This window comes from Ambystoma mexicanum, chromosome 11 (assembly GCF_040938575.1).
Source record: "Ambystoma mexicanum isolate Mex_15411 chromosome 11, UKY_AmexF1_1, whole genome shotgun sequence".
In the NCBI taxonomy this organism is placed as follows: Eukaryota; Metazoa; Chordata; class Amphibia; order Caudata; family Ambystomatidae; genus Ambystoma; species Ambystoma mexicanum.
In genome coordinates, this window is record NC_090934.1 from 1,100,695,639 (window position 1) to 1,100,720,879 (window position 25,241).

General features: G+C 48.5%; 1 protein-coding gene across 10 annotated transcripts in view; it reads right to left on the minus strand.

The window, feature by feature from the left end:
• The window catches only part of HERC1 (HECT and RLD domain containing E3 ubiquitin protein ligase family member 1), a 3,379,312-nt gene that overhangs the window by 634,383 nt on the left and 2,719,688 nt on the right, over positions 1-25,241 (minus strand). For all 10 annotated transcript variants that reach the window (XM_069624399.1, XM_069624403.1, XM_069624396.1 and 7 more), the window contains exon 60: positions 12,060-12,233. In XM_069624399.1, the coding sequence (XP_069480500.1) occupies positions 12,060-12,233 (174 nt within the window). The remainder of the gene's footprint in view (positions 1-12,059; positions 12,234-25,241) is intronic.

A 25,241-nucleotide genomic window follows, 5' to 3' on the forward strand; every position in this document is an offset into this window, starting at 1 on the left:
ATCTTATCAGTGAAGTCCTGAGGGTCCTAACAGGTAACTGTGCAGAATTTGGTGCAAATTGGTGGAACGGTGTGGAATTGTATTTTGAACAAAACCTTGCAGTGCAAATATCTGGCAAATGGTGCGTATTTGGGCCCTGAAATGTGGTTTTGAAGGTCTCATAGGGACCTTGAGTTTTGTTCCTCGCGTTGAGATGATTGAAATGAGCTGTGTCCGGTCCTTCTACAACCACCTTGATAGCTGCTTTCAGGCAACCATCTCATGTGTGCAGGGGCTGAAATCTGGGAAAATGGGTTGGATGTCCAAATGTCATGTAGCTAGTGACGTCTGGCGGGTCCCAACAGGTAACTGTGAACAGATTTACATTATATAATACATTACTCACCGTAATCGTATTTCTAATGTTCTAACATCTTAGATTGACATGCTTTGCATAGGCCGACATCTAGTGGTAGTTGCAGAGTATTACATGATTTGTTTTCGAAACTCAAAAAGGGACATCGACTGGGCCTGCCATTAATACTATCCCTAGTGTGATGTCCAATGTACACATGGACCTCCACACGTCAAGGACTCTCAGATTGTTTTTTCTGCCATCGTGGTCAGTCATTAATTTGCAGAGTACCTCAGGTTAACGCCTTTTGCTAGACAAAGTTTAACTTTAGACTTTCTTTCAATCCTTTCGTCAACTGCCCATCACCCGCCGCACTACCAACTGCTTCAGCACTTTCGACGGACACCTCCATCGTCGACAACTAAAACTGCCTCGACAATCAATGATTGCGGCCTTCCTAGGCCTCACCGGGCCTCTGCCCCTCACAGTAGGGAGAGTGGGGGGAGGTTTTTTACACTCTTTTTATTGCTAGAGAATGCCTTTTCTGACCCCCTATCTTTCTTAGGTCTGTTCACACCCCTGATCAGAGGCTAGTGCGATTTTTATGATAGTGGAGGTCCATTTGATCTCACCTCTGATTCACTGTTTGCAAATGGGAGCAACTCTGATTTTCAGGCTATTATGTAGTTATCATTCTTTTGGCCAATACAGATTCCAAGCATGTACACCCACAGAGGCATTTCCCACCTCTTTTTCTCTGGGCTCAGTTTAATAAAGCCCATGTTATATCCCTTAACCCAAAACCCCTGAATATCCCGAGATCATCTGGACGAAGGCAACCACTGCATCCCACACCTTAGAGGGTCATCTGAATTTGAGGTGTTGAACCTATGTATTACAGCTGATGCTCGCTACCTATGTAGGAATCTTTATTTCATCATTATTGGCTCTTGCAGTAGATTACTGCATTTAAGTGCCTGTGAGCACACATGCAAACAAACACTCTACCCCCTTTCGCCAATGTCTTTCCGACACCTCGCACTGATCTGCCGGACATTCTTTCGATGAGGGTCCAAAGGGTGGTATCCACCCATCACGTAACATCCAGTACAACCCAGAGATAATGACCCTGCCATCAATTACCTCTATCAGGTTCTAGACACCTACAGCACGTGTCTTACTCCCATGGTCTATTCCCCTATTCTTTATCAATTGACCTAATGGTAGACGGAACTCAAACAGGAGTTCTGGCAGCCTAATAGTCTCAACTTGGTGAGTGAAAAGGCTCCAGTTTGGGAAAGGGCCTGTCTTAAGGAATAGGTTATTTACCTCTAACTCCGGTTCTCCAGCTTTGGCATCTCTCATATATGCACATGCTGTCTGAATACTCCCTGCCGTCAGGCATGGAATCCTATAACATTTGTTTTCATTTGAATTTGAAACTGCAGTCACTTCAGTGTTCTCTAAGAGTAGTTCTGCGTCACATTGCCCCACAGCCAATAGGCAGAGACTACCTTCGTGCCACCCCTCGAGGCCATCTTTCGATTAGCAGATTGCACCTCAAAGCAGAAATATGAGCCAAGAAGAGCCAAGCTGGGTACGTGGGAGGTTTGCATATTAATATATGAAATATACCAATGCTTGAGAACAGAAGTTACAGGTAAGTAACATATTCCTTCGCCAGCACTGGATCTTTCATAGAATCACATGCTGTTTCAATAGTTCATAAAGAAGTGTACACATATGCATACCTGCAGAAATTGGGGGAGAAAATAGTGTCACCTTCAGAAAAGCTCACCTTATGAGAACAGATGGTGAAGCATTGCTGGTCTGACTCTGGACTCCTCAGCGAAATCCCTCTCGACACAGTAGAATCTCATGAAGATGTGGACAGACTACCATGTGGCCGCCCTGCAGATATCCAACAGCGCGATACTGGGGAGGAAGGCGGTAGTGAAAGAAACAGCCCTTGCACAGTATACCCTAGGCCAACCGGAAGTGGCCAGCCAGCAATGCAGTGACAGTAGGAGATACAGGCCAATGGTCAGCAGTAGACCGAGAACTTGGACAGCCCTTTGCGTACACACTAGGTGCCAAAAGCCACCCATAATTGAGATGACTTGCAGAGTTGCCTTGTACGGGCAACACAATACCTTAAAGCCTGCATGACGTCCAAAGAATGCAGCAAGTGTTCCACCAGGATAGAATGCGAGGCAAAGAAAACAGGCAGGACCTAAGACTCATTAAGATGGAATGAGGAAGGCACCTTAGGCATGAAAGTGGGATTTGTCCATAACACAACCTTTTATTTGTAGAAACCCAGATACAGTGGTGTGCATGAGAAAGGCTGGATCTCACCTACCCTCTTGGTAGAGGTGATTGCGACCAGAAAAACAGTCCTCCAAGAAAGGAATTTGATGTCTGCCTTGTGCAAGGACTCAAACGGAGGGCCCATCAGCTTCGAAAGAACAACGTTCAACTCCTATGCAGTGGCCGATGCCCGCACAGGTGAGAAGATCCAGAAGAGGCCTTTCAGGAACTCCTTAGCAAGAGATGCGATCACAATGATGGTGTGGCAGGTGCGTGGGTAAATCAGGAAATTGCTGCAAGAAGAAATTTAATAAAGGAATGTGAAAGTCCACTACAGGCAGAAGATATGGGGTATGGCAAAATGTCCTGAGACAGGAAGTGATGACTATCAACATGATTGTCAGAACACCAAATCATAAAATGTTTACAATTATGATAACAAGAGATCATGGAAGGTGCCTTTGCAATAATATCTTCGCAATCCTGTGATATATGAAAACATCAGAATTTTAGGAAAGCAAGAGCCAGGTTGAGGAGATGCTGGGTCGTGGCGCAGGACTGCTCCATTGTCCCTAGAGAGGAGGTTGAAGACAGGAGGCAGATGTATCGGAGGTGGTGACGAAAGGCTAAGGAGTTCTGAGAACCAGAATTGTCTCGGCCAGGCTAGGGCAATCAGGATCAATTTGCACCGTTCTCTTCTAAGAGTGTGTACAACCCTGGGGATCAGTGGAAACCGACAGAATGCGTAGAATAATAGGTTTGTCTATAGAAACACTAAGGCATCCCTCAGGGTTCCGGCTTGGCGAATGCCCTGCATTTTATGTTCTTCTTTATGGTGAAGCAGTCTATCACCGTAATACCCTTGGTCTGAAAGATATGAAGAAGCTGGTCGTGGAGGATTTCCTACTCATGACAGGAATATAGTCTCCTGCTGAGAGAGTGAGCAATCGAATTGTGGATGCCCGGCAGATGAAAGGAGAATAGGAACATCCGGTGTGCCAGGCCCCACATCCAGAGGGAATGTGCATCTGCTGAGAGTAGAGGTTATTGGGGGCTGTGAGAAACCTGATGGTGTCTCACCTGCTAGTCCCCGGGGATCTGTCATCCAGGTGACCACGACACGGCCATCGCTTTTGGATCCAGTTCCTGGGGGTGGACACCAGTGTAGGAGGATCACCTGGGAGAGGGGTCTTCGGGGAGTGCAATACTGAATGGCGAGACAAGGTTGGGGGGGTGGGGGAGAGTGAGGGGGGACCCCCCCTCCAAAAAAATAAATAAACTGTGCATTAAATTGTTTTTTCCGGTCCTTTTGATTCGAAACTATTGCATTCGATCCTTTTGTATTCAAACTTTTCACTATAAACCTTACTGACCATCGAAACAAAAGGGCGCAGCACGAGAGCACACTCTGAGCGAGCTAAAGCACATGAGGAAACAGCAGTTCCAAGATAGCAGTTTAACAAGAGGAGAAAGACACCAAACCAAAAGCAGATCGCAAGGAGGGAAGGTCCCCTGACCTCTTCGACAAGGAACCATTACTTTTACGAAACCTTGAGAATAGAAATCACAAGACCAGGAAGCCAGGCAGAAGAACCCTGCATTGAGTGTCGGAGGTACCCGGGGCCCTCCCGCGTCGATAATCAAGGTGGGGAGAATCGCTTGCTACTGCAGTACTGTCCTTGGTTCCTACAACAAAGCAGCGCCAGTGAAATCAACACAGCCAGTAAATTGGGGAGACTGATACCGGACTGGTCTGTGCCAAGGTGGCAAGCGACAACATTGTATTTGTATTTATTTAGTTTATATAGCGCTTTACACCAAAGTGCTGCACATTTTAACAACAGGATACATATGACAATTAACATTATAACAGTAACATTAGAAGCAATTTACAATTGAGAATCAGACCAACAAAACAATAAGTAGAGCAATTAACTGGAGGGGAGAAGGAGAGTAGTGCAGTAGAACTGAGAGGGAGGGGGAGGGGGAGGGGAGAGGAGGAGGAGGAAAACTGATGGGGTGAATGGTGAGAATGGGGGGTGGGGGGAGATGATCAAGGAGATAAGGCAAGGTGGGAGGTGAGCAGGAAGGGGGGGTTTTGTGGCGGGGAATGGAGAAGGAGGGATTTGAGGGAAGTTCGGAATGAGGAAAAGGTAGAGGTAGAGCAGAGTGAGAGAGGTAAAGAGTTCCAGTGAAGGGGGGCTAGGAGATGGAAGGAGCGGTGAGGCACAAAGGGAAGGAGGAACAGTGAGAAGGAAGTGGTCAGCAGAGCGAAGGGAGCAGGAGGGAGTGTAGAACGCGAGGAGGGAGGAGCGATAAGGGGGAGCAAGACCGTAGAGAGATTTAAAGACTAGGCAGAGAAATTGAAATTTAAGTTGGGAGTGAAAGGGAAGCCAGCCAAGAGAGGAAAGGGAAGCAGAGATGGAGTCGCGGGGGAGAGGAGACAGAGGGTGCGGACGGCAGAGTGGTAGATAGATTTAGGGGGGGCAAGATGAAACGTAGGAAGTCCAAAGAGTAAGGAGGAGCAGTAGAAGAGGCGAGAGAAGATAAGGGAGGAGATTAAGAGTTTAGTAGCATGGAGAGTGAGGGAGGGACTGTAGGTTGAGAGCTGAAGCGAACAGTGTATGAAAGGCATGTGGTCAGCAACGCGAGTAAAACTGAAAAACAGACGAGTGATTGAACTTTGAAACCAAGAGACGATACCCTTGACAGAGTGGTCCGGTACAGCGTGCATGCTCATTCGAAGGTCTCTGTAAGGTATCCAACTGAGAGTTGATAATGGTGAAAGAGTGGCAAAGAACTGTGCATTGAAGTGGTCTTGTGGCGGGTCAAGCATAATCTGGTGCACAATCTAGAGTCTTTGATGTTAATACTGCCAAGAAAGTTGATGACAAAGTAGATAAAATGGGTCCGAGACCGGATGAGGGAGATAAATTGAATGCTTTTGGGAGAGTTAATTAAATTGGTCGGAGCCCGGCTGAGGGGGATCTAGGGTGAACTGTGAATCACCCGAAAAATTGGATATATGAAAATCCTATGAGCATTGCGTGAAAGGGGATCTGAGCCCAGGTGAGGGGGACCCGAGGTGAATAGGGCATCACCTGAGAAATTGAGTATATGTGAAAGACTAAGAGGAACAGAACGTATTGTTTGACTGTTGTATCAGGCCCTCTCAAAGAAGAGACTTTGAAAGGTGAAGAGACTTGCGCACGGAAGGCCCTAATGCTAATGTTTGAACTTTACCCTTGTTTAGAGAAGCCAGAGACTGTGCTAAGCTTGACTGCACTGCCTTGTCCCGTGCCGAAAACTTGGCTAAGGGAGGCCAACGACCTGAATATCCCGACATATCATATCTTGAACACTTCTTTCTTTTACATAACATTGTTTCCCACACTATTTGTATTTAGAGTAAGGTAAGGTTAAGGTTTTTTAGCACAGGCCCTTTTGTTTTGACAAGACACCACTAAGACTGCATTCTTTTTTGATGGTTGTAGCTTGCTCCCACCTTTTGTTTTAAGATTAGATAGGCGTATTTCTAACCCCTTTTGAAGTTCAATAAACATCCTTGAACTGTGGTCACTTGTGTGTCTGTCTTACTGTTGATAGCATGCCTCCATTACAGTGCCTCCTTGTTTCTGTATATAAAACATGGTGGTAGTGCAGTTTGTTTACAACCAAACGCCTTTTCTCGAGAGACGGAGACGAAACGACTTCAGAGCCGAGAACACAGCTCTTAGTTCGGGGATATTGATGTGCAACAGTTTTTCGGGCATGTTATCTGGCGATCTGCGCCTCCCAGCCCTCGAAGTATGCGTAGACTGACTGTAATCTGATGTGTCGGAAGCTGAAATTGTGCACCCCTGAACAAGATTGGTTGGCACCAATGCTTTATATGGGCTGGGCCAGGCTCAAGCAGTCTCCAAGAAGTGGGGCACTGCCAGGGCCCCCGTCCCACCACAACATTGGCGGGATGCATTATCCGGCTGCGACGGGAGATGCGCCTGCCATTAAGTCAGGCAAGCTCAAAGTGCCAGCCAACCACAGCGACGCTGTGACTGGCTGGCACTTCTGTCAGTCACTGTAAATTCCTCACCAGAGGAAGTTACTGTCCTTTTGTTTCCCCCTCCCCTGGTCACCGGGGCGTCTTTGACCCTCGGCGAACCTGGGGACTCAGTGACATATTTCTGTGTTTATAAACGATGGCTTGAAAAGTACACAATTCAAGCCATCTTTTATAAAGCTTTACCGGTGGACAAAGACGCCTCAGGCTTTGTCCGTCGTCAAAGCTTTTTAAAAGATGGATTGAATTGTGTACTTTTCAAGCCATCTTTTATAAACATAGAAATGTTTTAAAAAGATAGCTTGAAAAATACGCAAACCATAAGGTATGCACACAAATATATAAATGTTATATATTTGTGTTTGTCCCTTACTATGGTTTATGTACTTTTCAAGCCATCTTGTAGTACACAAACCATAATAAGGCACGCAAACAAATACATAAATGTAAGCATTTATATATTTATGTGCATTCCTTACTATGGTTTGTGTACTTTATTAGGCCATGCCCATCCCACAAGCCACTCCCCAAATGAGGAACCCCCCCTCGATTTCTTACCCCATTTAAAGCACTGGTGGGCACAGACCACCAGTGCAAGGGGTCATGGAAGGGGTGCCCGAGTGACAATGTCGTCCCAGTGGTATGCAGTGATAAAATCACAGCAAAAATATTGCCAGTAAAAAAAAAATCTCGGCAAAAATGCTGTGTTTGACCAGTTAAAGGTGTACCCCATTACACCATTAAAGAGGAGCGGGGGTTGTAGGGGTGTCCCCCGCTCCCCTTAAATGGTATGAGTCTGGGGGCTGCAGGGGTGTCCCCTGCATCCTTTACATGGATTGCAGCGTCAAAACCACAGCATTTTTGCTGCGATATTTTGTGTTCACGGCCATTTTTGCCGTGATTTTAACACATAGAACCGTCCCAGTTGCTGAAGACATGTTTCACTTAGGCATTCAAGAACTCCTGAAGAGGCTTCATCCAAAGCCAGCAGTGCTGTATCAGGGGTTGCAAGACAACATCATTCAGAGAAGAGATTTCTAAGAACTGACTAGTACAATTCACTTCCGTGAGAGCAGGCTGGGCTGTGCACCCAGGAACTGCATCTGCTGGGAAGGAGTGCAGTAGGTCTTGCTGTGATTAATGGAGAGTCCTAGTGAGGATAAACAGCATATTGTTGTTGGGGTATGACATATGGCATGAGGAATGGAAGGAGCTCTGATCAACCAATCACAGAGGTATGGATATACATGGATGCCCGCTTGATGAAGGCGCGCAGTTTGTGAAATCCCTTGGAGCAGACTTGAGGTTGAAGGGTAGTGCATTGAATTGATAGTGCAAGCTCGCCAATGTGAACCAGAGGTAAATCCTGTGGAAACGATGGATAGGTACATGGAAGTATGCATATTCCAAGTCCAACGAAAACAAGAAATCCCCCTGTTGAGGTTGGGTGAGGATGTGTTGAAGTGTAACCATCTGTAAAAACTGTGAACGGATTAATTTGTTCCATAGACGAAGGTCCAAAATTGGTCTCCAATAGTCTGATTTTTTCCTTACAAGGAAACCCATTTGAAAAAATGCCCTGCCCCCAATGGGCGCGAGGAACGCGCTCTTTGGCTCGATTGGAAAGGGCTTGGACTTTGCGTCAAAGCACTGAAAGATGTTTTCCACTTTTTTGATTGGAGGAATGCTGGACGACTGGCTCTGAAATTCCAGGGTGTGACTGTGTTGGAGTAAGGACAGCACCTATTAGTCTTTGGTGATGTTTGACCACTCAGTGAGTAAAGGGGAAAGACGTCCTCCAACCAGGAGTCGACATGGAGATGCGGCCTGGAATCCTGGCATGGCCTGCTTAGTGGCTCGACCACTCGCTTGGGAGCAGCTGAGTTGCCGATGGCTGTCTTTGTAGGGCTGGGACTTTCCTCTGTAGTTATCTCCGGATTGATATGCAGTGAATTGCTTAGACAGTCTATAGTCTCTGTACATGAAAATCTAGATTTCTGGTAACGAAAAGACTTCCAGTGTTGCTTTAGGATCCTCAAAGACCGGGCAGTGTCAGTGTTAATGGCCTAGAGGGTATCATCAATTATTTTCCCGATCTCTGTCGAAAGGCAAATCCACGATCTTAGCTTGCACTTTCGGCCGGAAGTTGATAGCCTTTAGCCATCCCTACTGGCGCAGCACCACACCAAAGCCCATCGAATGAAAACCGGTGTCAGCAATGTCCACTGTACCAAGATGCCTCCTCTTTCTTGTCCGGCAAGAAATCAAGAATGGAAAGATTGTCAGGTTCGCCATCTGGCGGAACAAGGTAATAAAACTCACCCGTTGAAGTACAAGTAGAGACTTCACCCTGAAAAGAGTAGTCTTCAGACTCAGACTCTGAGGGATCAAACAGGAGGGCGAGGAGCCAAGGGGGAGACTTGACTGTGGCTTCTAGGTGGAGCCAGAGGAGCAGGTAGATCTTGGGAGTGGCAAGGGCCAACAGCACCCTAGACAGCGTTTCTGATACAAGGGCCTGTATAGTTAACAAAGTGTCCAGTGACTGAGTGTGTCCATGGTTGACTGGAGACAGGCACAGGTTAAGGGGCAGCAGGCGTACGAGGGGCATGTTGTGGCTGTATAATTGGAAGTGGCTGAGCTGGCGGCAGCGATGAAAGAACTTCTTCCCCTTAGTTTTCCGAAAACACAGTTTCCGGCCCCTCAAAATCAGTTGCTACCAGATGTTCCAGGATGTCTTCAGGGGGCACCTAAGATGGACCAGGGACAGCACAGGGAACATAAGGAGCCATCTTAAAAAGAGGATGTTTGCATCAAGGAGAGCAAAAAGAATCATATGTGGGTCAGGCGGCAGGAGGCAAAGAGAAAGCAGAAGCTATTGTGGCCGATAAAGTTGTCAATGTCGTTGATGGCCATTTTTTAGTCATCAACAAGGTGGATGCCTTGGTCATCATCAACGGATGGTGGACATCGAATGAAGAAAGGAACTTCCGACGACTCCACAACACTTGAATGTGTGTTAAAAAATCTGAAAAAGGCCTCTAGGGGTGGAGCTAAGTGAGGAGGTAATATGACCCAGCAAACCCAAGAGAACACTAGAGTGACTGCAATTTCAAATGTAAATGAAAACTGTTCTAATGTTAACCGAGGATTCACAGCCGGACAATGGGGAATATTCAAACAACAGGATCTTCTTTATCCCCCACACTTTTTAATATCTAAATTCTCCCCCTGCTTCTTCTGTTGGATGACCTGGGTTGTATACCAACTATGCAGATGATACCGAGGTCATCCTTGAACTTTCAGGTTCCTACCCCACAGATTCCAAGGCCATCTATTCCATCATCCATTCTTGGACGAGTCAGAATTTCATGGCTCTGAATGCGGACAAAACAGAGATCCTCATTGCAGGATCTAGTCACATGTTAAAGAACCTCCCCAAGGAATATGCCTCATTTACTATTGCCAATTTGTCTATTCCAGTGGCCCAAAGTGTTAAGGTCCTTGGCGTCACCATTGACGCTGAACTCTTAATGCGCTTGCATGTCGCTAAAACCAGAGCAAAGTGTAGCTGGATTAATAGGAAACTGTGCGCAATGCGCCCTTTTCTATCTGTCAGCAACATGTCCCTTCTTGCATCTGCCCTTGTTAATTGTAGGTTAGACTATTGCAATAGTCTCCTTGCATGTATGTCTGCAGCTAATATCGCCGCCCTCCAGATTACTCTAAAAACGGTGCAGTCCGAGCAGTGCTTGGTCTATTCAGGCATCTGTCTATTACTGAAGCATGGGAAGAAACTCCATTGGTTGCCCATCAAGCACAGGGTATCCTTCAAGATACTCGCTCTTATATACAAATGCTTGATTAACTTTGCACCTATCTACCTGACACAGTGCATACATCGCTATGTCCCTGGTCGATCACTCGGGTCCACTGAGCAAGCTAGGCTCAGTCAGCCTCACTTTGGCTTAGTCAAATTTGGTAAAAGCAATTTAAGTGTCGCTGCCCCCTCTCTGTGGAACTCTCTACATCTTAACCTTAAGAGTTCCACCTCAATAATTAACTTTAAAAAAAAATCTCAAGACCCATCTTTTTAACACACCTTAGTCTTCGACTAAGCTGTCTCCTTTTCGCTGATCTCCAATCCCCACTGTTCACTTTGAGTGTCCCTGTCTTGTTTGTTTTGTGTGCGCCGTGACGCCTTTGGGTGTTTTTGGCACGTTATTAAGAATTGAAATAAATAAATAAATGTGAATATGTGAAAGATCCAATGCTGGACAAGGTTAAAGTTCACATTTCATATTCTAGTCCTTAACAAGGTTTGCATAGTAAAATGCAAAACTGAAAACGTACGATACTGTTGGAAATATTACTGCTATTGAACAAATGGTGAACTTTTGAATATTGCGGCAAGTTTACCATAAACAACAGACTCTAGAAGAAGAAAAAAAAATCCACATGGAAGCCACTCTAACATTTTTTTTGGGATGGAACTTGTAAACATTTAAATAGTTATGTTTTTTAAAGTTGCAATTCCTGTGCACATATCAGATGAATATGCAAACACAGAAACAAATAAGTTAACTAATTTTACATTACAAGTAAATCTATTAAGATTCATCATGAAATTCCACGACAATGGAAAAACATGGTCACCAAACGTGGACATGCTTTTATACTAATGGTCTCTACGGTGCTGATGGACTCGTCAAGATATTTCCCATCTCATGGTAAGAGCTTTAGCATGGAAATGCTTCCCTCTCACACCACAAAATCACGTATCAATTGATGCAGCCTTTTTGGGCTACTAATTGAGCAATGCCTAATGAAATGTCCTATACCAAAGCTAAATCTGCAGACACTATTATGTGAATTACCAAAATAACATTCCATGCATGCTTTGAGCATAGAAAGTATTACATATGCTTAAATTGCATGCAAATTCCTCAATGCTTGCAGTTTCAACATTGTTTCAATTGAGCTCTTAAAGGTATCTGATTGAAATTATTATATGATAACCTTCAAAATCAAAAGATTATTTTAAAGTATTAAATAGCAATGTTAACTAGGCCAGAGCAACGTAATAATTGCTGTTACATTGTTTATTTACTTTTTCCAAAAGACCATGTGCATTTTAAGCTTTTGCCCCAATCTTCATATCATATATGCGGCAACAGGTACACTTAAAAAATGCAACCAATCGCATTTATATCATCACGCTTGTTAAAAAAATATCGCACTATGCCAAAAACTGCTAAAAAGTTACTACAGACTATAAAACATATTTTTGTACTATTTTACCACCGTTAACAAAAACATGTCTTATAAATTCACAGTGATATATATATACATTTTTACCTTTTCATACGCATACTGTTCTTGAAGCATAATTGGTAATCGTTCAAGGAAGGCCCGCATGCAGGGTGCCATGTTTAGTCCAAGAACACCTTGTTGTTTCAGAGCTGTTCTACATGTTGCTAGCACATGATTAGAAGACATCCATTCAGACGAGCAATTCAAGACGAACACATCCTAAAAAAACAAATCCACATTACACACTGTTTACAAGGTATACACACTACACCTAATTGGGACAAATATATTCAGATATCTAAAAACAGACTATTTAAAATCACTGTCCTCTCAATTACGAGACATTATGTACACCTTAGAGGCTTTTTGGGTTTACCTAGTGTGCCAGGGTCAGGGCCATGACCCTGTGAAGGGAGACATGGACCCAATCCAACCTGGGGCAGAGCATGGGGGATTACAGGCTGTATGCCACAGCGAACACTGTCCGACAGGCGGGTGAGGGAATTGTGAGGGCCTCAGTCTCTGTACCCTTCTTCCTCATGTGCCTAAGTGCAAGTAGAGAGCACCACTTTCAATTACCTGTAACTAGCTTTCAATCTGATGGACAGTGTTCTCTCTAACTTTGAAACACTACTCACTCCAGCATCCTTAGCGGCGAACAATGAGACATACGACTCATGGGAGAGAGATAGCAGGAGCTCACCAGTCAGCGGAACAGCATGCACAGCGCACCAGCGGTGGAGATGTATGTCTACAGCAGTAGGAAAAATCGGCGAGCAATTGTTTACCCATCAAGCAGGCAGCAGGAGATGTCAGTGGAACTGCACAGGGAGGGAGGGGCTTAAAAGACTTTGTACGCCCTCACTTGGGATACACAGCCCGAGGTAAAGGCCAGAAAAGGAATGGCCCGATGAACAAAGTGAACACAGCAGCTAAATGGAGGGGGTGGAAGGAACAAGTTACTTGCCTGTAACTCCTGTTCTCCAACATGGGTCTTGCATGGATTCACATGCTCATGAATATTCCTTGGCGTCAGGCTGGAAATCGACTGTAAAAAAGAAAGCAGTTTCGCTTTAGACTGAAAACTGCTTGCCTCCTCTATAACCAATCTCTGTTCTTCAGTTCATAATATCCCCCTAGCCAATGACACTTGCCCTCCCAAGCTCCACCCCTGGTGGCCATCTTCAGATTTGGTAGAGCATGTAAAGTGGCAGTGTGAACCAAGAAGAGCCACAGAGGGGAAAGAGAGAGGGTTCACATGCGAATTCATGCAATGGGTCTGGCATGGATTCACATGCACACAATTATTCCCCGTCAGGGTAGGAATCCTCGGTAAAAAAGAAAAAAACTGTTTAACTTTAGCTTGAAAACTGTATTCCTCCTCTAAACCAATCACTGTCCTCTGGGTCATACTGCCCCCATCCAATGACAGTCCTCTCCTTAAACTCCACCCATGGTGGGCATCTTCATATTAGGTAAGCACGTAAAGTGGCAGTATGAGCCAAGAAGAGCCACTGAGGGAAAGGAGAGAGGGTTTGCATGTGAATCCATGCCAGACCCATGCTGGAGTAACAGGTACGTAACTTAAACCTTCTCCAGCATGGGGTCTGGCATAGATTCACATGCTCATGAATAAAGATTACACAGCAGTACAAATGCACAACCTCAGGAGGTGGCAAGGCTCAACAGAAGTAACAATACTTAACCCTGGAACAGACACACCTCAAGTGAACAGGTTGCGTAGCACTGCTTGGCGGACTCATCCTTGGAACCCCTTTCGATGCAGCAAAACTTTGTGAAGGTGTGCATGGACCTCCACGTAGCAGCCCTTTGTGCACGGGTACAACAGAGAAACTCAGTGGTTGCTGCAATGACTCAGGTGGAATGGGCTCTCGGCCGGCCAGGAAGAGGTCGGTTAGCCAGCCGATGACAGTGCATGATGCAGCCAGAGAACCATCTGAATATGGAAGGCTTCAAAAAGGCCTTTCCGTGATTCACAGGCCCAAAATTGACAAACAACTAAGAAGTCTTCCGAAAACTCCTTGTGCGTGCCACTTAAAACTTCAATGCACAAGCAACGTCCAATGAATGCAAAGTCCCTCTCCGCTGGCGACGATGGATTCGGGAAGAAAACAGGCAACACCAAACGCTTGTTGAGGTGGAACTCAGACAGCACCTTTGGCATAAAGGTGGGTTGTGTACGCAGTACCACCATTGAAGTGTGAAAGGACAAGTATGTCTGTTTGCAGAACAGGGCCTGGATCTCCCCCGACCCGCCTGGCCGAGGTTATCGCCACAAGCAACGTCGTCTTCCAAAAGAGAAACTTGAGCAGGGCTTAATGCACCTATTCAAAGGGCTTAGTCAAGACCACATTGAGTTCCCAAGCTGGAGCCTTCACCGTCGGAAAAGTCCTGGAGAGGCCGTTGCTACTCCTTGATGAGCCTGTGCGACCACAGGGAAGGCCTACCCATTGTCCTGGTGTAATAGGATATGGTGGTCAGGTGTACCTTGAAAGACGCTGGAGCCAGTCCAGCCTTGGCCAAGGAAAGCAGGTATGGTAGGAGCTGCAGAGCTGTGACATGCAGAGGAGTAACCTTCTGAGCCCGACGCCAGACAGAGAAACTCTTCCACTTATGGCCGTAGCACGTCAATGTTTAAGACGCTCTGGCCTGGGCCAGGATGTCCTTAAATTGTGCTGGCAAAGAATAATGTCCAAATTCTAGGGCTGCAGCAGTCAGGCCCTGAGATTCAGCGATGGCGGGTCGTGGTGTAGAATCGCAGCTCCCTCTCTGGCGAGAAGATCGGGAAGTAGCGGCAGCCTGATGGCCGGAGCCGCTGACAAACTTAACACGTCTGGATACCAGATCTGACGCAGCCACATGGGAGCGACGAGTATCATCTTGCAGTGACACTGTCCGAGTGCGTTGATCACTCGTAGCAGGAGTGGGAACGGAGCAAAAGCATATGGGAAGAGTCCCTCGCACGGGAAAGAGAAACCATCCCCCATGCTCCTCGGCTGTAGGAACCGGCTGGTGAACTCATGACACTTGTAGTTGGTCAACGTCGCGTAAAGTTCGATCTGTGGTTGACCTCATTCTTAGAATAGAAGATCCACCTAGTCCTGGCGAAGCTCCCATTCGTGGCAAGTATTTTGCTCCCTGCTAAGCGAGTCTGCGATAGTGTACTTGGTGCCCGCCAGGTGAAAAGGGATGAGAAACATGTCCGGACGAATGGCCCAGTGCCACAGATCCTGGGCGTCCCTGTAGAGAGCCGGAGAGCACGTCCCACCCTGCTTCCGGATTTAGAACATGGTGGTGGTATGAACATGAAGATCCTCACCACCTTGTCCCTCAGCGACAGCATGAAGGACTTGAGGGCCCAGAAGACGGCCCGAAGATCCAAGACGTTTATGTGAAGGGTATTTTCTTCTGGCAGGTAGAGGTCTCTGGCGTGCAATTGTCCGGTGTGGGCTGCCCAACCTTTGAGAGAAGCATCCATGGTGACCGTCGACTGGTAAGCAGGGAATTGAAATGGAGCCCCTTGAGTGAGATGAGGGCGCACGTCCCACCATCAGAATGTCTCATTCAGGGCGATCTTGTCTGCCAGGATCCCGAGACTTGCAGCCACCTCGCGTCTAACAACTCCTGGAGAGGCCTCATCTGTAGTCTGCAAAGGCAGACGAGGTTGATGGAGGAGGACATCATGCCCAGCAGTGACTTCAACGACAGGCGCTGCACCTACCCTAGGTTGGCCATCGCATTCTCTTCCAAGTGAGATGCCAGAAAAGTTACTGTGTCGAGTCAGGCTTCCAGAAACAGAGTTCTGCGATGGCTCCAAGCAGGACTTTGGATGATTTATGGAAACTCCCAGATCCGTCGGCAGACACGCAGTCCTCACCGTGTGCTGGCCAAACGTCCAGATAGGGGTAGAAATTAATGCCTTTGAGATGAAGATGTTGGGGAGAATTCTCATTCTATGACTAATTTCCTTTACCTAGTGACTCCCACAGCAGCTTTGCTGGATTTCTGGACTTTATGTTTTCCACTTGGAAAGAGTGTGAGCTTTTCCCCCACTCTTACCTGTGTTTTGCCATGTGCATTTCATCTGTTTTTGTGATTGTGGGCTCTGGAGTAGACCACTTCAGTATCCCCACTCTTTTGTGTGTTACACAGCACCTTCAGTGCAGTGACACAGGGCTGTTTTTTAGACCTCCCACCGACTCAATTTCTGGGGCTGACTACTGTCCTCCAGAAAAGGGTAAAGTTGCCATTAACTTTGCATAGTCATTTAACCACAGATCCAGTACACCCCATCTCACATGGAGTATTGGAAAGGGTTAATCCTTAGCCCTTTTTATCTGTACCTCCTGGAGCATTGTTTCGCTCCCTTAACATTAAGACTTGGCTGGTGGCAGTGGTATCTACCCTAATATTCCTACCACGATTATATTACATAACGTGGTAATGTTTTAGGCTATTTTAGTAGCCTCGAACTTTAAACCCGCTAGCCCAAATACTTTTTATTTCGGCTCCGGTTGGGTTTAATCGCCATTTCTTTTTGTTAACATCCTTCTTGGGCCTTTCTTTGCGCGGCAAACCAGGTTTGCCTCCTTTGTCCGCCGACCTTTGGCGGGCTTCTGACCAGAAGCCCTCCTTTGGCGTCTGGGTGTCTAGGTGGGCTGAATGTGTGGGAGGGGTGTAGTCACCCCCTGCAAAGGGTCTCTTTGGAGACCCGAGTCGCACTTTGTGTTGATTGGCTAAGGTGGTTGTCCGGGCTGGACAACCCCCCTGCTGAGTGATTGACAGCCAGGCTGTGTGAATTGGGGATTTTGGCATAAAAAGCAGGACTCTTGGGCTAGAAGTCAGAGTCGCCATTGGAACCGCAAGGAACCGAAGAGAAGCGGAGAAGACGACAGCTGCTGCAACCCCGAGTCCCGGTGAAGCCCTGCTGCAGCCATGAGCTATCTACCCTTCAACGACAAGAGAAGATCCAGTCTGGAGTCTTCTTCCCTTGAGCCTGGTGGGATAAACCAGCTTGTCTTTTCTTCAGTCAGAGAATCCTCTCCTGGGTCGAAATCACTGCTGTACTGTAGTGGTCCGGATAGCCATCAGAAGAGCCCTCTCCTGATTAAAAGGAGCGCACCTTTTATTCATTGTTGTTCTTTTCGCTGCTGCTTGCCTCATCCCTGGGTAGTGCAGATCCCTCCAGATGTCCTTCTTGTCCCCACGACTGAAGCCGCAGGAACCGTGAGTCTGCAGGAACTACCAGGAACAACTGCCGCGGCACAAGCTTTTCACCAACGGAATAAGGTACTGTGCACATTTGGTCGGTCTTTCCGCCTGACCAGCCGGAATCGGGGTGAACCCTTTTCCTCCAGGAAGATTTTTTCTTTCTTCCCTCCCTCTTATAACTTTTCCTTCCATTTGACAATCTTTTACAAACTCTTGGCATCTCGAATCTCGAACTGTTCAACGTGTGATCTTCGGCAACTGAGCATCTGCTCCCTTGACACTGGCGCAGGCCTATTGACTTTAATCTGTATCTTTGAACAAGTCCCCAAGTCTCCTTGCCTTAAAAAAGTATTGCCTTTGATTTTTATTCACTTTTCCCTTGTTTGAAATTCTTAAGTACAAAGTGTGTTTTAACTGCGTGAGCATTTCTATCCGCGGGTACACGTTAGTATCGCAACACCGGTCTGTCAAATCCTAATGTACTTACCTTGAATTTACTGGAACAAGTGGAATTTGTTGTGTGTAGTGTATTTTACGTATGGTTTCGAATTTATAGAAGTGAAGTGTTTCATAACATATGGTTTAAAAATAAATGTACTTCTATTTTTTTACCTGAAACCTTGAGTCAGTGTTTGCTTGAGTCACAGTAATTGTGGTCCTTTGTGTAATCTCTACTACTGCTCATTTACTCTTGAGATAAGTCTGGCTGCTCCGCTACTGCTACCAATTTAACAGTGTAGTACAGGCTTGTACCAAAGGTGAACTTGTATTACCATTTGTAGTCTTAATTCTGTGTAGTGGTCCCTAAGGGCACTGCACAGGATTCTGCCTAACAGAAGATGCACCACTACTGGAGCCGAGCACTTTGTAAAGATCTTTGGGAACAATTTTGGGCTAAAGGGTAGTCCCTTGAACTGCGAGTTTCATCCCTGGACCATGAACCACAGGATCTTGCGGTGCTTCTGGTGGAAGGGGACGTGGAAGTAGGTGTCCTGCAAATCCAGTGACACCAGGAAGGAACAAGTTACTTACCTGTAACTTTTTCTCCAGCCTTGGTCTGGCATGGATTTACATGCTCATGATTATTCCCCGTCAGGCCAGGAATCCTCGGTAAAAGAAAAAAGTTTCACTTTTGTTTATAAACTGTCTTTCTCCGATAAATCAATCACTAAGTTCTGGGTCATACTGCCCCCAACCAATGACTGCCCTCTCCCTAAGCACCTCCTCTGGCAGCTATCTTCAGATTTGGTAGCTCGTAAAGTGGCAGTATGACCAAGAAGCAGCGTAGAGGGGAGGATGGAGGCTTTGCATGTGAATCCATGCCAGACCAGTCCTGGAGAACAACAGTTACAGGTAAGTAACTTGTTCCTTCTCCAGCGTTCAGTCTGGCATGGATTAACATCCTCATGAATGAAAAATACACAGCAGTACAAACATACAAAACCAAGGGAGGCAGCAAGGCTCAACATAAGCAATTACTCTAACCTCCTCACCAGGCTCACCTTCAAGCGAACAGGTTGCATAGCACTACTTGGCTGACTCTGGACTCCTCTCTGGAATCCCTGTTTACGCAGTAGACTTTCGTGAAGGTGTGCACAGACCTCCACATAGCAACCCTGCATATGTCCAGCAGGGGCACACCAGACAGGAACGCCGATGTCGCAGAGATCGCTCGGGTAGAATGGGCTCTTGGACGCCCAGGCAGCGGTCTGTTTGCCAACCAGAAACAATGAGTGATGCTGTCGGAGAGCCACCTGGAGATGGGATCCTTGGACAAGGCCTTCTCATAGTTCACAGGACCAAAGGTCACAAAAAGCTGAAAAGTCTTCCGGAAACTCTTTGTGCGGGCCACATAAAACTTCAGCGCTCGAGCCACATCCAGCGAGTGCAAAGTCCTTTCAGCGGGCGAGGAAGGCGTTGGCAAAAACACAGGCAACACCAGGGAGTCATTGAGATGAAATTCTGATGGAACCTTGGGCATTAAGGAGGAGTGTGTCGGCAGCAACACCCTTGTCTCGTGGAAAGTCAAATATGGCCGCTTGCAGGACAGGTCCTGGATCTCACCCACTCTCCTGGCAGAGGTGATGGCCACGAGAACAAAAATGTGACCTGAGAGGAGCTTGATGCATCGGCTCAAAGGGGGCCCCCCATGAGCCTAGTCAGCACCACGTTGAGTTCCCACGCCGGGGCAGACGCCTTCAGCAGGCGGGAACAATCGGAACAGTCCTTTAATGATCTCCTTCACTAGCCGGTGAGACCAAAGAAGACTGTCCCTGAGATCTGGTGTAGTGGGAAATAGCCGCCAGATGCACTTTAATGGCGGCACGAGCCAGCCCCGACGTAGTGACTAGAGGGCCCAAAACGCAGCCCTTAGTTCCAGGACGTTGATGTGTAGCACCTTCTCCTCCGGCAGCCACAGGCCTCTGGCGTGGAGACATCCGGTGTGGGCTTCCCTGCCCTCCATGGAAGAGTCCGTCGTGACTGTCTCCTGGTATGGGGGGCACTGGAAGTCTGTGTCCCCGGTGACGTTGGAGCGCATGCCCCCAACACCTCATCGCTCAACGGAACTCAACGTCGAGCACAATCCTGTCTTTGAAGCTCCCGGACATCTGAATCCAACGGGCGTCCAGGAATTCCTGGAGAGGTCACATCCATAACCTGCGGAGCCAGATCAGGTAGATACATGACAACATCATGCCGGGCAGCGACTTGATGGTCCTCACTGTGGCGATCTTCAGTGCTAAAAGCTGTTGCGCATTGCCCAAAATGGCAGCTAATCTCTCTTTCGAGGGGGCCGCCAGGCAGGCCACCGTGTTGAGTCTGTCCCTCATGAATAGCGCGTCCTGCGATGGAGTCAAGCAGGACTTTGCAGAGTTCACTGAGAACCCCAGATCCGTCAGAAGCCGGACAGTCCTCTCTGTGTGATTGATGGCGACGTCCCTTGCCCTGGCCCAGATGAGCTAGTTGTCGAGGTACGGGTACACATGTATTCCCCTGTAGGTGCAGATGGACAGCCAACGGAGCCAGGCACTTCGTAAAGACCCTGGGCTCTGACTTCAGTCCGAAGGGGAAAGCCTTGAACTGGTAGTGTTTCCCTTATACCATGAAGAACAGGAACTTGCAATGTTTTTTGTGAATGGGGATGTGGAAGGAGGCGTCCTCTAGATCCGACGACGACAGAAAGTGTCCTTCCTCCAGTTGCCCGAGCACGTGCTGCAATGTGACCATCCTGAATTTTTGGGACTTGATGTACTTGTTGAGTCGTCGTAGATCGAAATGAGCCTCCAGCCCCCAGTCCTCTTTCTTACTAGAAAGTATCTTGAGTAACTCTGGAGCCCCGGAGTTGCTTCGGAACCGGCTCCATCACCCCTTTTTTTAACATGGCCCGAATGGGACGTGATGTTCCTGCCGGGCCACCAGTGGTATCCGCGGACACTGCTGAAATTTCAAAGTGTGCCTGGGGGCGAGAGCTTCCAGCACATATCGATCAGTGGAGATGTTTTCCCACACGCTGCCGGGGTGGAGGCCTGGTGTCATGGCCGGAGCGCCACTTTGGGAGCCTTGAAGATGACAGCGGCCACCTCCGAAGGCCGTGGGACGACCCCTGTAGGCTTCCTGGGTCGTGGAACAGGATGGCTGGCGGTAGGAGGACGATCTGCCGCCAAAACCCTTCAAAGATCTGCCCCTCCCGAGGAACGAAAGGATGGATGGTGTTGCTGCAGCGTGCCCAGGGCACAAACTGTCTCTGTGTCGGTCTTGTTGGCCTGAAGAGATTCATCAACGGCCTTTCCGAAGAGATTATCCTTGTCTAATGGCATGTCCAAGAACCTCATCTGGACCTCCTCTGCCTAAAGTTGGTGGCCTTCAGCCAGCCACGAAGACAGAGAAAAACTCTGTTGCCCATCTGGAGGAATCCCACGTTTGCAATGTCCAGGCCATGATAATGGCATAGTCCGATGCCGCCTCGCCTTCTTGCAGGATCTCCATCGCCTCTACCGCTTGTCCTCAGGAAGGAAATCCAGGATCAGAGCCATCTTGTACCAAAGCTCCTGGTCGTACCTGACCAGGATAGCCAAAGCGTTGGCCGCCTTGACCGACGTTGCCGCTGAGTAGATGACCTTTCTACCCATGGCTTTCAACTTCTTGCCCTCGCTGTCTGGGGGAACAGAGGCTGAAGACGACTGGTTGGAAGACTTCTTCTTCGCAGCAGCCGAGACCACTGATTCCGGTGATGGCTGTGACCGCAAACACTTGGGTGCAGACTTTGGCACCGGGTATTTCTTTTCAAGCCGGCCCCTTTTCGCTGGAGCTGAGGCAGAGTTCTTCAGCAGTGCCAGCCTATTGTCCCAGATGTCGTCCAGGAGGGGCACTGCTAAAATGGTCTTACTCTTTGCCTCCCGGCATTGATACAGGAAGCCCTCCTCCTTTGTTTCCGCCGTTGTGAGCTGGAAGAGTCCCGAAGCGCGGGCGATCGAGTGGAAGGAACCCACTTCGTCCAGGGGAGAAGCCCTTGGTGGCAGAGAGATACCGCCGTCTTCATCGGTGTCAGTCGGCGCTGTGCCCGTCCCCGTATCCCTAGGGGGGGAGAAGGGGAATTGGCGGCTGAAGCGGAGGCGTAGGATGCCGCCTCCTCTTCTTCAGGCAGTGGTGGCCCCGGTGTCAACGGGATCCTTTTCTAAATCTCCTACACCAGTGTGTGGAGGGTTAAGAAAATATCCTGTGACAGATCTCTGGGAGGTGCCTGGGGAGTAGGGTCGCTGGGCGCAGCGCCTAAGTCGTCCTCACCGCCGACTTTGTCGTCGCACCTTCGGCAGGTACCTCCTCAACGTTCCTGTTGTCTCCAGTGTCTTCCGGGATGGTGTGAACGGAAAACTCCTCCTCCACGTCAGAAGAAGAAATATCCGTGCCCTGGAGTTCTTCCACTCCCACCCCCCATTTTTGGGTCCTGAGGGGTCGGCTTCGGGCTCAGAGACGACATCTCTTTTCCAGGGTCTTTTCCACTGGCCTGGTCGAAGCCTCTGGCCTGGGAGGAAGAGCCACGCTGGCCGCCATATGGGTATACTGGACCGGGTCAGCCCCTTTCGCCTTCAAAAGGGCAGCCACGACCAACTCGATCGATGCAGACGATTTAGCCTGCATCAACTGGGCCTTCACGGGCAGGTCAGCAACCTTTTCCTGTTGCTTGGCCTTCTGCAGTTTCTCCTGTAGCTTCCCCGGGGTAGCTGACTTTCACTTCGACGAAGAGCTGGAGCGATGGCTGGAGATCGAGTTTGCTGGAGATGACGCGCCCTGAGTGTCGCGGGACGCACTTCCGTGGCGACCCACACAAAACTTGACTTGCGGTGCTTGGCCTTGTCTTGGACACCCCACTGATGGAGCGCCCTCAAAAGACTTAGAAGCCTGCTCTGGCTGGCTGGATCCGGAGGAGGCATGCCCCTATGAACCACACGGGGCAGGGGCCTTAGCTTTGAGCCACGCTACCAGTCTGATGTGCTGATCCTTCATAGTGCGCTTGGTAAAGCCACAACAGATCTCGCAATCTTCATCCTTGTGCATCGGTTGAAGACAATAAAGGCACTAGGAATGCTTAGCCTCCACAAAAAAATTCCGCAAACCGCAGCTGGTGCAGAGCTTGAAGAGGGAACCCCCGTCCTTCTCCTCCGACATGATCCGGTGTGCGATGTAGGCATGATGGCCTTCTGGAAACTTCGAAGAAGAAACACATGACGATTCCGCTCTTGAGGGGCGATGAAAGATGCAGAAAAACAGATCCCCCCTTTAGTCGGATGATGAAACAATGAAGCACAAAGATTCGATCAAATAAAAATAGGATTTTCCTACCGAAAAAGTGCAAAAACGCAGAAAACGTCTAAGAGCGCAAAACGAGGACTCCCAACACTTGGACGTGCAGTAAAAATCTGAGGATGGCTGCCAGAGGAGGGGCACAGGGAGAGGGCAGTCATTGGCTGGCGGCAGTAGGAACCAGAGCTCAGTGATTGGTTTATAGGAGAAAGACAATTTATAAACTAAAGTGAATCTGTTTTTTCTTTTACCGAGGATTCCCGGCCTGATGACAGGGAATATTCAAGCATGTGAATCCATGCCAGACCCCATGCTGGAGAAGTCGCCATCCTCCAGTTGGTCGAGCACATGCTGCAAAGGGACCATCCTGAATTTTTGGGACTTCAAGTACTTGAGGCGTCTCAGCGGCCACCACCTTCCCGACTTCTTTCAGACCAGAAAATATCTGGAGTGCACTTCGGGACCCTGGAGGCGCAGGGGGACCGGTTCCATCGCCCCCCTTCTGTAACATGGCGTGGACCTCCTGCAGCAGCTACGCCATGTGTTGTTCTTGTCGAGGCACCGGGGGAATAGGAGGACACGTGCATTGGAGCTCCAAGGTGTGCCCGTGCTCGAGAGCGTCCAGCACCCATCTTTCGGTGGTGATGGTCTTCCACGCGCGGATGAACCTTGCCAGCCGGCCTCCCACAAATGGGTGCCCGAGTCCACGGTCGGTGGCGGTTTCGGGGTCGGGGCCCTGCCCTGCGGCCGAGTGGACACTGTCCTCCGCTGCTGTATGCGTGTGAGCGACCTCTGTAGGCCTCTTGAGCCGTGGAGCAGGAAGGCTGTAGATAAGGGATGGTATATCCCTACGAGGACCTGCCAGACGACGACAAACATTGCAGTAGGGTACTGTGAGAAACCCGACAGTGTCTCCCTAGCTAGTCCCAGGGGATCTGTCATCCAGGTGGCCAGGTCAAGCCCATCGCCGTCAGATCCAGTTCCTCAGAGTGGACCAATGAGGGAGGATCACCTGGATGCGGGGGTCCTTGGCGAGTGGGAGACCGATGGGTGAGACGCGGTATCCCCCTTCTTTAAACACCTTTTCCCAATCCTACCATAGGATATTCCAAAACACTGCCCCTCTCCCTTTCCGGCACAAGCACTTTCACACAACACGAAAGACAACGGACTAACACAGTAGCCGTTTAACTGACATGTCCCAATGCAAGGGTCAGGGAAAGTCAGGCAATTAACCAGAATCATACACACCTGACGGCCCTTTCCCTTCACCACAGGGATATGATATGGCATTTATAACGTGCCTATACACAAGTGTTTCAAGGTGCGACGAGGCAAGGAGGGGAAACAAGGGGAGGACCGACAACGATCCTGCTATGCCAAGTGTCATTCAGATTGCGCAAGTGCGTGGGAAGGGGGGAAAAGGAAAAGTGCGCGTGGGGAAGGGAGAGGGGAACATGCAGTACATGGGAAAAATTGGAATAAATAAGAAAATAAATAAATGGCCAGCTGGTGGAACGTGCAAGGAAGTGCAGACAAAAGTGCTGGTAGGGGGACTGTAGGGATACAGAACGGTCCCCAGGAGCAGGGGTTGCCAGGGAGGCAGTGCAAGTGGGCAATTTACGGGGACTGGGCCAGAGATTAGAAAGGGTGGCCAGGTAACCCGAGCAGTTTCAATAAGGAAATCAGCAGGGGAGAGGGGGAGAGAAAGCAGAGGCAAAGAGGAAGCTTTTGGAGGTGCTTCCGGAACCGGAGATGGTTCTCCTTGAGTTTCAGGGAGCCAGGAAGGCTGTTCCAGAGAGAGGTCCCAGCCGGAGAGAGTAGTCTTCCACCAACTCGTTGCTTGGAGAGGCGACTGAAACTGATAAAAGGTGGAGCACGAGAGCACAGGACGAGCAAGGCATACCGCACAACGTAAGAGCTAATTCAGCATGGCAGTTCAAGAGGAGGAGAAACACGGTGCATACCGAGTCAGTGACGAGGAGAGAAGCGACCTTTCCCTTTCCTTCTCCGTTGAAGGAATCGTAAAACCGTGAACAATACTCAGCGTGTGTTGCAGCAGATGGCTACGGTACACAAGATCCTCCTGTGCTGATAACCAAGCCGGGGAGAGACGCTTGTCTTCGTGGTACTAACATTGACTCCAAAGAGAAAGAAAGCCAAGGAGTTCATCACAGCCGATGAGTCGAGGGG